The sequence below is a fragment of the Aethalodelphis obliquidens genome, unplaced genomic scaffold (assembly GCF_003676395.1).
Source record: "Aethalodelphis obliquidens isolate GAN/ISIS:26980383/991018 unplaced genomic scaffold, ASM367639v1 scaffold4, whole genome shotgun sequence".
Lineage (NCBI taxonomy): Eukaryota > Metazoa > Chordata > Mammalia > Artiodactyla > Delphinidae > Aethalodelphis > Aethalodelphis obliquidens.
The window spans coordinates 23,262,017-23,276,726 of NW_020837948.1; the positions used below are offsets into that span (position 1 = coordinate 23,262,017).

Below are 14,710 nucleotides of genomic sequence, written 5' to 3' on the forward strand. Positions count from 1 at the left end.
TAGGAAAAAGAGGGTTTTGTTTTCTGGTTGTCAAATCAATTAATGCTATTAAATTTTTTTAAAGTAAAGGGAAATTGATTCCTGGGCTGTCTGATCTTAGCTCATCACCACGATCTTACTGACTGAGCCCCGGACTAAGTAAGCATCAACAGATTCAGAGCCTGTACTTAGTGGTATGAAGTGGTCAAGTCACATAATTGCTTAAACTGGAGTTTACTTGTCTGTGATATAAAACCTACCATTTCTACCATAGTAGAGCTGTCTGTGCATCTGATGAAATAATATATAAGAAAGTGCCTTAGAGGTTGTACAGTGAATATGTTCTGTTGTTTGTTATGAATATTAATCATTGTTAACAGTGTACTAAATGTTGGCCTTAAAAAAGAATTCTACAAGAATACTTTGTTTCCTTGTAGAGTAGATTTTATATGCTGCAAAGTCCTTATGTTATAATAATAAAAACATCTTAGCTTTGATTAAAGGAAAAATAATAGTTGTCAACCCACTAAGCTTTATAAAATATTAAGACTTATTATATAGAGATTATACTGCTCATGGGACTCCCTTATAGTCAATTAAAAGAATATTTTAATAAGTTTTTCCTTTCAGAATGTAAGATTGCGCTATTTTAAGAAGTCATCTTTTGTGAGATAGTGGCAAGAATCATTCTCCCTCTTGTGTTGGAATGATAAGACCTAACATAAATGCCAAATTGCCAGTTCTCCTCTTTGATTCATAAAGGAATCTAAGCATCCCTTGTTTAATATTTCTTAATGTCCCTCAGTTCTTTTACAGACAACAGCAAGGCTGATCTTTCTGTCTCTCAGTCATGCCATTAAGTAGAGTGTCTCCATTCTGTGCATTTTAAATTATTTGATTTTCCCCCTTTTAAGGCAACTTTATTTTTATCATTTTATTTCTCTTCTACAATTTTGCCTCTCTTTATTCACACTTCGTGTTTATTTTATCTAGGAGAAAAAGGAATGCACTGTGTTAGTATAAGGATATAGAAATTTCCCCTTCACATATTACAGCTCAGGAGTACTAAATACATATTCCTTACAGCAAATATCATGCCACAATTTTAGCCTGAATTTATGTAATATTGTATTTGAATGGTTTGCCTACAGTGCAGAATGTCAGTTCCAAATGAATTAATAAAAGATCATTTGCCCGGACTTCCCTGGTGGCGCAGTGGTTAAGAATCCGTCTGCCAATTCAGGGGACATGGGTTCGAGCCCTGGTCCGGGAAGATCCCACATGCTGCGGAGCAGCTGAGCCCGTGTGCCACAACTACTGAGCCTGTGCTCTAGAGCCCGCAAGCCACAACTACCGAAACCCACGCACAGCAAAGAAGACCCAACGCAGCCAAAAAAAAAAAAAATTAATTAATTAATTAAAAAAATAAAAAGATCATTTGCCCTATAGCAGTATCACTGTAGCTGATCAAACTGTGGCAAAAATAAAACAACAAAAAACACTTTCCTGATTACTTTACTAGGGAAGTTTCTTGACCTAAAGTTTCAACAGTAAGACTGTAAAATACATTGGATAAAGTTTCTACTTTTATGGAACACTTGAATTTTAATAAAAAATAGAACAAGCCAAAGTCACATACACATATTTGAGGTTTGTTTTGAATATTAGTGCTGGCTTCAGGCCTAAAGGTAAACTTTTTAAAAAATAATTGCTTTTAAGGACTTTTGAACAGAGCCTTTTGGTGCCTCACGTTCATTTGTGGAAAAGTTGCAAAAAAATAAGGGGGGGGTGCATAAGTAAAATACCCAAAGATGATAAAATATTACTATATATGAATATGTGTATGAATGTGAATATTTGACTTTAGCCTAATAATTTAAGTAAATATTAAAGTAAGATTACAACTTCAGAAAGAAAATATGAAAGAAGAACCCAGTCTTCCTGTTGCTGATACGGAACATCTGAAAATGGCTTTGAGACCCTCTTCTGTTCTTCAGGCTTTTATTGTGGGCCTAACACTTTACTTCAGACTGGTCCTTTGGCTGAACTTGGCAACCTGTGGCATACATACCAGTAAATGGCACCTGAGACATCTCCTCAAGGCCGTGACTGTGACACCAGTGGGTATCACCAGCCCCATCTTAGAGGATGTGGTTAGATGAAGTTAATTCTCACTAGGAAGTTTGTCAGTATTCATAGAATTAATATTGGTCAGACAGTTTTAATATTCCAACAGTAGTTGAGGTCAAAATCTATGTCCATAAATTATAACAAATTAAAAGAGAAAGAAAAAAACTGTTAAAGAACAAAACATGACTAAACGTATGCTACTGATCCATGTATTTGAGTGTCCAATAACTCAGTCTCTAGAGTTTAAAAAAATATTTCCAAGGACATTTCCTTGGCACAGGTTATAGTAAGATTTAGCCTATTGTGCTTTAAAACATTAGAGGAAATTGAGAGATGGTTTAGTTAGAGCAAGAGTTTGTTCAGGCTGTTTTGACACTTATAAATAACCATCTTTTGTTCATTATTTAATTGCTCTTCACTATCATTTATTAAATAGTGGTGATCAGTCTTGTGTGAAGAATCCTGAACCACATTTGTCATAGAGTTATTTTAAAGTACATACTTCTCCCTTACAGGAGTAAAAATCCAGCAACAATTGGCCAAAATACACAACAATGTAAAGAAACTTCAGCATCAGTTAAAAGATGTGAAGCCTACACCTGATTGTAAGTAAATTTAGATTTTATATTTTTTCTCACGTATTAGTTTTTTCTTTTGTTCATTAGAAAAGTTTATACTTTTCTAGTAAGAATTTTTCTATTTGGCATTAATGGAGGAGCTAAGCCCTACTTTTTGGTTAGGGATTAATAAGGATACATCAGAAAACTGTAATATCTGGTGTTTATGTATTTTTTTATCTTTAAAATGCTATCAAACCCTTACAAATGATGAAGTAGACAGAACAGATAATAGTGTCACATACAGGATGAAGAATCTGTGGTATGCAAAGATTCAGATTCAGCTGATGAAGAGGAAAAAAAGACTAATTTCTTGATTCTTAGCCTAGTGTTTTCCCATCATTTGCTTTTTGAAATTATTACCTTTCAGAGGCATTTCAAATACCTGAGGGAATGGCTAAGTAGTATTGGGGCAAATTCTAGTCATTTGTGAAAAACAAAATTGTATCCTTACCTCCTTGCTTAAGCCAGCATTCATTTCTGAGAGATCAAAGCAATGCAGTAAAGTGCTCAAGATGTATGGACTTAAGAATGAGACACATGTTGGGTCAAATCCTTGAACTATCAGTTAAGTGATTTTAGGCAAGTTACCTGATCTCTTTGAGCTTTCATTTACTTAGCTCTAAAATGGAGATAATCATACAACCTAACTCATAGAGTTGTTGCAGGAATGAAGTGAGACAATGCACATAAAGCATTTATGCACTGCTTATAACATAGTAAGCAATAAAAAATAGTAAATATAATTATTATTTATTAAATTAATACATGAAACCATTAAAATATTAGAAAGGAACATGGGTTAATATTTTTATAATTGTATTATAATTTATAAGAATGACAAAGATCAGAAACCATAAAGAAAAAAGTGGACATAATTGACTATTAAAAAATACCTCAAAACCATAAGCAAAGTTGAAATACAAATTAGGAAAATATTAGCGGTATATATGTAACTTAAAAAGCTAATATCCATAATGTGTAAGGAGTACCTACAAATTAGAGCAACAGAAAAATGGGCAAAGATTGTAAGTTGCATATTATAGCAAAAGAAACACAAAACACATGTGAAAAGGTGCTCAGGCTTATTAATTATTATAAAAATGTCAAATCAATGACAATAAATTTTTGGTTATTTTGGAACTGGCTAGAATTACATGGGAAGGAGCACTCTCAAGAACTGTAAAGAGATAGAGCCTCTTTGAAGGACAGTGTGACAGTATTTAGCATGCTGTAAAGTGGGCATACTTTTTTGATTTAGCATTTAAGGTTATCAGTTATCCTCTAAAAGTATTTATTTGAGGTGGCAGGGATAGACTGAGAGTTTGGGATTGACATGTACACACTGCTATGTTTAAAATAGATAGCCAACAAGGACCTACTGTATAGCACAGGGAACGCTGCTCGATATTCTGTAATAACCTAAATGGGAAAAGAATTGAGAAAGAATAGATACGTGTGTATGTATAACTGAATCACCTTGCTGTACACCTGAAACTAGCACAACATTGTTAATCAACTATACTCTGATATAAAATAAAAATTAAAAATATTTATTTGAGCATGCAAAAATATGTATGCAAAGATAGTTACTACAGCATTGCATCTATTTAAAGGTTCATCAGTTGAAGAATTAATTAAATGAATTAGGGTAGCATTAGACAATGAAATACCATGTAGCCATAAAAAGAATGAAGTAGCCATATATATATTGATATGGAAAGTTAACTACAACATTTTGTTAAAGAAAAAGTGCATGTCACAAAAAAATATATGTGGTATAAAATATTTTTTTGGGAAAAATATTTAAGATATGTACATAGGAAAAAATCTGTAATAAAAAAACTGCAATCGGGGCTTCCCTGGTGGCTCAGTGGTTGAGAGTCTGCCTGCCGATGCGGGGGACGCAGGTTCGTACCCCCGTCCGGGAAGATCCCACATGCCGCGGAGCGGCTAGGCCCGTGAACCATGGCTGCTGAGTCTGCGCGTCCGGAGCCTGTGCTCCGCAACGGGAGAGGCCACAGCAGTGAGAAGCCCGCGTAACGCAAAAAAGAAGAAAACAAAAACAAAAAACTGCAATCATAAAAATTCACTTTTTAAAAGCACATTTTTTTCTTATCCTTCAGGCTAAGAAATGTGTTTTTTATATATATATATATATAATTTTCGCGGTACGTGGACCTCTCACCGCTGCGGCCTCCCCCGCCGCGGAGCACAGGCTCCGGACGCGCAGGCCCAGCGGCCATGGCGCACGGGCCCAACTGCACCGCGGCATGTGGGATCCCTCCGGACCGGGGCACGAACCTGCGTCCCCCACACCGGCAGGCGGACCCCCAACCACTGCGCCACCAAGGAAGCCCCCTAAGAAATGTTTTTAAATTAAGGGAACATTCTAATTTTCTTCCTAATTTTTAATCCTTAGTCATAATAAAATATGACATAATTTTTCCTTTTTTTCTTTTTACAGTTGTTGAAAAGCTCAGAGAAATGATGGAAGAAATTGAAAATGCAATTAACACTTTTAAGGAAGAGCAGAGGTTGATGTATGTTTTAAATACATTTTAATATACAATTATTTACCTTTTTTTCAATAACTTTACTAGATTGTTGTATGTAAACTATTTTATTGTTATGTATTTAATACTAGTCTTACACAAAGGCAATATAAAACCTCTTTTCTTTTACTTTAGGTTTTAGACTGCTTTTCATGTTTGAAGTGAATTTTCATTTATATTTGGACACTATAAAATCTCAAATAAGAATTTGAAAGATTGTTTTTTCTCTGAGGAAACTCTTTTAAGGCTTAGATTTATAAATGTTAATAATGTAAAGTGAAGAAGACATCAAAAGAGTTGGGAATAATAAAATTTGAAGAAAAATGAAGGGTTAATATGGATTGGTTTGTATCTTATTTTTCAAACTTTATTTTTAAAATTTTAGCTATGAAGAGCTTATTAAAGAAGAGAAGACAACTAATAATGAGTTGTGTGCCACATCAAGAAAAATTGACACATGGGCTTTGGATAATTCGGAAACAGAGAAAGCTTTCAGAGCAATGTCGAGCAAAGTTCCTGTAGACAAAGTAACACCAAGTACTCTTCCAGAAGAAGTGGTAGAGTTTGAAAAATTCCTTCAGCAAGCAGGAGGGCGACAAGGGGGCTGGGATGATTATGATCACCAGAACTTTGTAAAGGTGAGAAACAAGCATAAAGGGAAGCCAGCATTTATGGGAGAAGTTCTTGAACACCTTCCTGGAAGAACACAGGATGAAGTTCAACAGCATGAGAAATGGTATCAAAAATTTCTGGCCCTAGAAGAAAGGAAAAAAGAGGTAATAACAATTATAATAGCTATTATTTGTTGTATATTTTTGTGTTCTAGGACTGTGCTAAACTCTTTAACACGTATTATTAACTTTACAACAACCCCGTGAGGTATGTTACAGTTTTTCCCCCCATCTTATAGAGGGTGAAACTGAGGCATTGAGAAGTGAAGTCATTTTAGTGGAACTATAGTTGGACATCCTCAACATCCAGCATATCTACTCCAGTAAATAATACAGTGGGTCAGAAAACGTCTGACAGTGGGCAACACCCTCTGTGTCCACCAGAAGTGTGGGAAATGCAGATTTACCCAGGCTTTTGATAAAAGTCATCTTACCAGCAAAGGCCACATTATTTTCAACAGAAAATAAAGAGGCAGTAGAAAGAAAGCTCTTTGACTCAAAAGTTTCTTTTAGTTTTGGCACTTCAGCCTCATTGTTTATTTTAAAAGACTCAAAATTTTGGCAACTCCAGAGTAAAGGGGTAACTCTTAATTGCAGCAAATAACTAAAAAGTTCCATTTTCACAAAAATATTATTCTGGCTCTGGTTTAGATCAGGATTTCTCAACATTGGCATTGTTGACCATTTGGGCTGGATAATTCTTCGCTCTGGGGGCTCTCCTGTGCATCGTAGGATGGTTAGCAGCATCCTTGACCTCCACCCATTAGATGCTGGTAGCATCCCCTGAATTGTGATTATCAAAAATATTTCCAGACATTACCAGATGTCCCCTGGAGCGTAAAAATTGCCCCTGGTCAAGAACCATGGGTTTAGATAGTCTAAGTTTGAGTCACTTTTTTGTAGACTTCCGCTAGATAAACTTTAACTCGATTGGTTTAACAAGAAAGGTATGACAATTCAACAAACAACATACCTAAGGAGCATTAAAGAAATACTTGATTGCACGTGTAGTCTAAAGTTTTAGAAGAAATAGCTGGCATTTGTTGTTGCAGTTGTTTCTGCCCAAAATAAGTTGAATGTTCGTAAGGTTGAGACTTGAAACTTTAAGAAAAACTTTGAAACATAAGTCATTTTTAAGAACTCAAAATAACAAGCAATTAAGAATTATTTGGGATTTTTTTCTCCACGATACTGAAAACTTGAGGTCCACAGGCCAGCAAAGTGGGCTGTGGACCAGCAAAGTCAGCATCACCTGGGAACTTGTTAGAATTTAGCAGGCCCCAACCCCAGACCTAATCTCAACTCTGGGGGCGGGGCCCCAAAATCTGTGTTTAAACAAGTACTCTAGGTTATTATGTTAATAAGCTAAAGTTTGAGAACCACCTCTCTAGGGAAAAGGAACAGACACAGTGCTTCTTGTAATGAAGGTAAACCACCTGGATTCCGGCTTTCTCTTCTTATTCCCAGCCACTCTGTTTCCTGATATCTGATGATTGATTGGATGTAGGGGTGAGGTAAGAGGGGGTGTGAAAGTGGAGGTGTCATTTACTGAAGTAGGACATGGTGGAAGAGAAGAGGGAAGTTTGGGGGTACAGCATCAGGAATGTAGTTTCAAATCTGTTGAGTTTAAAATGTTGAGTAGGAAATTTACCATTTTTATCTCCCATTTCCTTTAATATATCCTGTGTTTTGCCTAAACGAACATACTTATTTTCAGACGTTCCATGAACTTTCTGGCCCAACTACCCTTGCTTATCTTCTTCTCACTTTTTGGAACCTCCTTCTTTCTTCCCCCTTCCACTATCAACCTGCCCAAATCTGCCCAGATCAGATGCTGCTTCCTTTCTGCTCACTCAAACATAAATAGTCCGCTCAGAATTTCACTAGTACTTGTTTATACGTCTTGTGTGATGTGCGATGGCACATTCTGTATTCTAGTATTTATGTACATATTTCACCTCAAGCAATGCTGCCCAAACTTGGTGCATGGACTGGATGTTAGTTTGCAAACTATTCTGGTCTTCAGTGAGTTATCATGATTGCATGAGAATCAGCTACCCAGTAAGTACACTATTTAGTTTAGGTGGCTGTTTTTTCATAGAAAACTTTCTCATTGAGGAAGCAGTGCACTGATGTACATCCTGGCATGAATTCCTGATATTGTTGTGGACCAGTACTTTGAGTAGCACTATACTAGATGGCATTTGGTATTGTTTTAATCTTCTATGGTTCCCGTCACATTGTCTTGCGTATAGTACACATAGCATAAGGATTTATTTAATGAAAATGAATGATATACCATAAGGAAAGATGAGGAAATGATTTCCCAACTTGAGGGGAAAGTAATTCAGTGGATGTTTCCTTTATGGCAGAGAAGGCTGCTAGAATTTTAAATAATCTTTACATACCCATATATAAAGATCTGAAGCTATTTTACTTTTTACTTTTTTTTTTTTTTACACTTATGAAGCACTATGTGCCAGGCATTTACTCATTTAAACTTCACAACAACCCTGTTTGAGAAGTGCTGCCTACCACTTGCAGATGAGCAAAATGAGGACAGAGACATTTAGTGACTCGTCCAAGGTTACACCTAGTAAATGGCAAAACCAGGATTTGGTCCCAAATACCTGGCTTCAGAGCACATACTCTCAACTACCCCACTTTTAATTCCTCTTCTGATATTTTGACCAGAGATAGGTCACTCAGAAAGGATTCTAAGCCTAGAAAGAGGATTTGGAAGCAGAAGTGAAATGATCAGAGGAAAGGGATGTTTCCCCTGAACACAAATGAAGGAGGTAAAGGGGAGGAAGATACTTAATGAGGTGTTGTCCTTGTGTACCTGGGGATTGAAAGAGGAAGAGAAAGGCTGATGGAATAGCCATTATTCAGTGTTTTAAAAGATACATTAAATTTTTTACAAATAGAAATAGAAAAAACCTGCATTGGTTTAAAAAAACACTTTTAAAAGCTAAGCAACTAGCATCCTGCATCACTATTCTAGAAAGAAAGATGGATTTGAGGTTGTATTTTAAAATGTTTTTGGTGGGAATTTTCTGGCAGTCCAGTGGTTAGGACTCAGCTCTTTCACTGCCGGGGCCCAGGTTCGATCACTGGTTGGGGAAGTAAGATCCTGCATGCTGCACAGTGTGGCCAAATTAAAAAATAAAATGCTTTTGGCTATTAAAAATATTTTTTCTTGCTATGTTTTAACCATTTAGTCTATTCAGAATTGGAAAACCAAAAAGCAGCAAAAAAAGGAGGAAATTTTCAAGTTAAAGGAAAAAGCGGAGAACATACCAATGCTTTTTCATAATAAACAGGAAGATAATCAAAAGCAAAAAGAAGAACAAAGAAAGAAGCAGAAATTGGCAGTTGAAGCTTGGAAAAAACAGAAAAGTATAGAAATGTCAATGAAATATGCTTCCCAGTTAAAAGAAGAGCAAGAGAAGGAGAAAAAGCAGCAGAAAGAACGTCAACGCCAATGTAAACTAAAATTGCTGCTAGAAACTTATACCCAGCAGAAGAAAGAACAGGAAGAATTTTTGAGACTTGAAAAGGAGATTACGGAAAAGACAGAAAAGGCAGAAAAAAGAAAAACCGCTGCTGATGAAATTTCCAGGTTTCAAGAAAGAGTGAGTAAATACATTTCCTAAATAATTTTTCAGTGATACACATGGAGGTATTACTTCCAGGTTCAGTTCAGCAAAAATTAATTGAATCCTTCTTATATATCTGGCCTGGACCTAGCATTAGTACACCAAAATAAGTGGGCCATGCTCCCTGCTTTCTAGTAGATTATAGTCTACTGGGAAAGACTGGTGTGCAAATAGAGGACTTCAGTATAATATGGTAAACAGTGTGGTGATTGAGGTTTGGACAGAGAACTTTCGGAGGTGGATGTGCAAGAAGGAAAGCTTACCATAACTGTGAGTGTGAGACAGAAGGTGATACTTGAGTTGAGTCTTGGAAGAGAAGAAAGGGGAAGGAAAGGGGCGATCTTTCTTAGTAGAGTGAACATGAATGGGCAGCTTGGAGGAGTGTAACAGAGTAGTTTGTGGGGGAAACTGTAAACACTTCAGTATTTTTAGGGCATCAACTGGGAGATGGGAACCAGCAGGAGACAAGGCTGGAAAGGTAGCCACAGGCCAGGCCATGAATGTCTTGTTTCCTTTGCCGAACTGGCTGGCTTTTCCCTATAGGTGATTTGCTTACTAGTTCACTGTCCATCTCCCTACCATAATGTAAGCTCCATGAAGGCAGAGGTTTTGCCCTTTTTGTTCATCCTTTACCCTAGGGTCTAGCACATTATAGATACTCAACATATACTTAAAGGAATCAAGGTTATTGCTGAGAGGATTATAGGTGATTTTAAACAAATGTATATAAGAAAAATCCTAATCAAAGAAAGAAGTTGCAATCTTATTATCAGACAGGGTGGAATTCAGTCCAAATGTATTAAAAAGACAAGGAAGGGTACTTTAAAATGAAAAAGAGTACAAATGAGAGGTAAGTGCTATGAATTGTTATATGCATCAGAATACATAGGAACAACACTCATAAAGCAAAAATAAGGGAAATACAAAGAAAAATAATAGGAAAAAAACACATTACTAGTGGGATTTCTTTTGGTTCATATATAAAAATCTCCCTAAATAACAAAAGATCCACTCCCCAAAAAGGCAAGCAGGTCACATAATTAAAGGCTTAGGGAAAAAAAGAAAACCTGTTATACAGAAAATATATGAGAGGTCTAAAACCAGACATATCTGTATTGATAAGTGAAAATAGGCTAACTCACCCATTAAAAGGAAGTTTTAGACTGAGCCATAAAATAAAACAAGAAACGCCTAAAAGAAGGTGATTCAGAAAGCATGTGCATGTATTACATTTATATTCAGAAAATAAAGCTCTTCCTTTTTTGGAAAAGGTTGATATTAAAGGAGTATTGCTACTTAAGGTAATTTAATTTTACTTTAAACGTTATTAAAGTTTACTTTAATAAACTTTGAAACAGATTCTAGCTGATTTTAATTTCTTAATGTTATCTTTTTTGTTGGTATATGTCTTTTAGGATTTACATAAACTTGAATTGAAAATTCTAGATAGACAATCAAAGGAAGATGAAAAGGCAGAAAAACAAAGAAAACTGGCAAAATTAAAAGAAAAGGTACTCAGTCCTGAGATTAATTTATTTTCATTGTTATTATCCTAATTCATTGATTTGTAAGGATACAAACATAAAATCCATTTTCTTTTTATCCATCTCCTTTATTTCACACTTATTTATTTACATATTACAAAAAATAACTTGGTACAACTTAAGCAGCTGTTGTTTGAATTCTACCATTTCACATTATAAGCACCTCATTTTCTTTTACCCTAAATTCCTTCTCTCTTCCTACTCTTCATTCTTTTCTTCATTCTTCCTATATGAGCCTATATTTTAGACCTATAGCAGCTATGAGCATTGTTTAATTTCATTGGTGATAAAGATACTGGTGACTCTCATGGATAAAACAAAGGACTTAACTGGTGTTTATTTATCTTAAATTTATTGTCTGGCTATATCACTATCATACTTTGCTGTATTACATTTCCCTCATGATAGAAATAGAAAAAAATACAACAGTGGAAGTAGAATAAAATAATTGAACTTGGGCTTCCCACCGCCTGCCGATGCAGGGGACACAGGTTTGTGCCCCGGTCCGGGAAGATCCCACATGCCGCGGAGCGGCTGGGCCCGTGAGCCATGGCCGCTGAGCCTGCGCCTCCGGAGCCTGTGCTCCGCAACGGGAGAGGCCACAACAGTGAGAGGCCTGCGTACCGCAAAAAAAAAAAATAATTGAACTAGAAAACCCCCTAAATTAACACTTTATTAATAGATTGATATAATCCAAATTTTATTTTAGCTATATGAGCACAATTATAAGTTTACTGAAACGGTTTTATTTCTGTCTAGCGAATATCAAGTATTTTCCTTAAAACTTCTGTCTGTTACTAAGGATCTTACAAGTACAAACTTAATAGTTCATATAAATTAACTGGCACTCATTTTACTTCTGATTACAGGTTGAAAACAACATTAGTAGAGATCCCTCTAGAGTTTACAAACCTACCAAAGGTTGGGAAGAACGCACCAAAAAGATAGGACCAACAGGCTCTGGGCCACTTCTACATATCCCACATAGGTAAAAAGGAGTTAGATTGGGTGTTCACTCTATAATAATTTAATAAACTGCATATAAATTGTATATATTTTATGCAGTTTATGTATGTATATTGTGTTTTATAATAAAAAGTTGATAAAACAAATCTATATACTTTTTTTAAAGTTAACATTTAATCAGAACTTTTAAAAAAATATCCTATATATTTGTAATTGCTCTTTTCTTCTTCTCCTTAGGGCTATTCCAACCTGGAGACAAGGAGTTTAGAAAAGAATATGGGATAATGAAATTGGCATTCAGTTGATGAGAATGTTAGCATATTCCGTTATAGGAGAGAGTGACTGTGTTCTTGAAATATTACTAGCCTAGTCAGATTGATTATTGTGTTGCATGTGAATTGGCAGGTATTAAGTTCCATGAGGCATTGTCATTAGTGTTTCCTGTTTATACTAAGAGGGTAATTAATGTACAAGTTGGCCTATTATTGATGTAAAAGTTCCTTGAATAAGTCTATGTTAGAAACAGTATTTCATTTAAATACTTAGAACATTTGAAAGATACTTTGTTTTTGTCACTGCATAGCAAAATAAATTGAGACAATCATACAGTAACATTTTTAAACCAAAATTGTAAGATTTATAACTTGGAGCTAAATTAGCCTGAGTAACAAAAATGTAAAGTTTTTTTTTTTGAGTTATGAAATAAGTTGGTACTTTTTCTAAGTTTAACAAATTGGTAATTTGTCAGTTACTACATTTTTGTGTACCAAATATTTTGTATTTGTTTGAAGCATGCTTTGTTTTATATAGAGAATATTTATTTTAAAAATATGCCTCTCATCTCATATATACCCTATTATTTGTATTATTGATATTTATTCTTTTTGGTTTCCTTTAGCTATTCCAAATCTCCTTTCAGCCTTTCTGGACTCCACACATTTATAAAATCTTGTGTCTTTCACATCTTCTTGGCTGATGCAGTTTTCTTTTCTGCTTTGTTTGCCTCAAAATATGAAAATCTTCTGTTTTGAAACATTATCTGAAATAAGCTGGCTTTAGAATACTATGATTTCTCTTAGTGGTATTTAAAATGTTTTAAAATTGCTAGACTAATATATTTGGTCAAAAGAGTTAATTTTAAAATCTCCAAACTTTTGTAAATGAAAACACAATTTAACTTAATTTGACTCAACTTTTCATATTAAAAAAATCTTAGTCCCTAACTTTAATGAGTTCCCATCTTATAGGAAAGGCATCATATACATAATAAATATAGAAACTCATTTCTTATAACTTTTATATTAGAGTATCTTTAATTGTAATTTGATACATTTAGGTCAAATGACTCAGAAATTTATTATGAGTAGTAGTCAAAACCTTTTCATATTTCAAAGTTAATATTCAAAGTAGATGGCCTCCAAATTATGGAAACTGAATTCTGATTATACAATTTTTGGTGCAAAATGAGAGAATTAATATAAAACATCCTTAATCAGGAATGCCCATTTCATTTACTGTACTTGTTCTCCTTAACTTTTTAAAATGATTTGAGGCCGTTTAGAAATAAAACAAAGAACAGGACAAGGAAATTTAAAAACAGAATTGAACAGCGACAAGATACAGAAAAGTAAAGGTTTCTTATACATTACTTTCTAACATGTTGCTTTTTGTTGTACACAAATACAGCTTTTAGTTTCCTGCATCTAAGGTAAGCTTACTGGGTGATATGGTTCTTATAGCTTTTTGTTTTATTTATTTATTTTTTAAATAAAAGTAAGTATGGAAGTATTTTGAAGAAACTAGTCCTTCTAACTGAATCTATTGATAAAATAAATGAGGAATTTATCATATGGATCCTTTGTATAAAGGACGTACAATAAACATAATAATGTCTACAGTTACAGGCTCATAGAAGAGATGTCAAATAAACATTTCTTATACCAGATTAAAAAGTATATTAATAAGAAATTTAGAAAAAAAACACTAAAGGAAAAATGTTATAAAGCACCCATAATTCCACTACCCTAAGGTAATTTCTTCCAGAAATACACCTACATATTTTAAATAGGTAGTCTTAGAATACATTTTAGATATTACACTGTAATCGCTTAACATTACATCACATATTTTTCTGTTTCTGTATAGTTCAAACATTATCATTTAATGGATAAATAGTATTCAATTTTATAGATACTCTATCATTCCTATACTTTGAAGACTTGTGCTATTTATACTTCTTAACTAATAATGTAGAGTGACATTTTATGTAGGGGGTTAGATTCTGTCACATGTATGTCAAAAATCTTGTATGGTCAGAATCACCCATGAAAAGGTGGGTGATTACTTACCTAGGAGGTATATTATCTCTCAGTGAGTCCACCATAGAAGTATTTCCTCCAGATTTGGATCAGATTAGTGGTTCTTGGGCTGAGAATCAGATGAAATATTGGCTCCCCTTTAAGGGCCAGGTTGAATAGGATTGTCTTTCTGAGCTTATATAGAATGTGCATAATTGATTCTAGTAAGTTATATGTGTGTGATGTAATTTCACTTTGAACATCTTCAGACATTTTGTGGTGTATATGTGTA

The 14,710-nt window shown here is 34.6% G+C and overlaps 1 protein-coding gene across 2 annotated transcripts in view; it reads left to right on the plus strand.

Moving 5' to 3' along the window:
- The window catches only part of CCDC112 (coiled-coil domain containing 112), a 30,572-nt gene extending 17,486 nt beyond the window's left edge, over nucleotides 1–13,086 (plus strand). For both annotated transcript variants that reach the window (XM_027099881.1, XM_027099889.1), the window contains 7 exons: nucleotides 2,625–2,714; nucleotides 5,194–5,269; nucleotides 5,667–6,057; nucleotides 9,174–9,587; nucleotides 11,027–11,122; nucleotides 12,025–12,143; nucleotides 12,359–13,086. In XM_027099881.1, coding sequence (XP_026955682.1) covers nucleotides 2,625–2,714; nucleotides 5,194–5,269; nucleotides 5,667–6,057; nucleotides 9,174–9,587; nucleotides 11,027–11,122; nucleotides 12,025–12,143; nucleotides 12,359–12,389 — 1,217 coding nt within the window. In that variant the 3' untranslated portion in view covers nucleotides 12,390–13,086. The remainder of the gene's footprint in view (nucleotides 1–2,624; nucleotides 2,715–5,193; nucleotides 5,270–5,666; nucleotides 6,058–9,173; nucleotides 9,588–11,026; nucleotides 11,123–12,024; nucleotides 12,144–12,358) is intronic.
- Nucleotides 13,087–14,710: the final 1,624 nt, after the last annotated feature.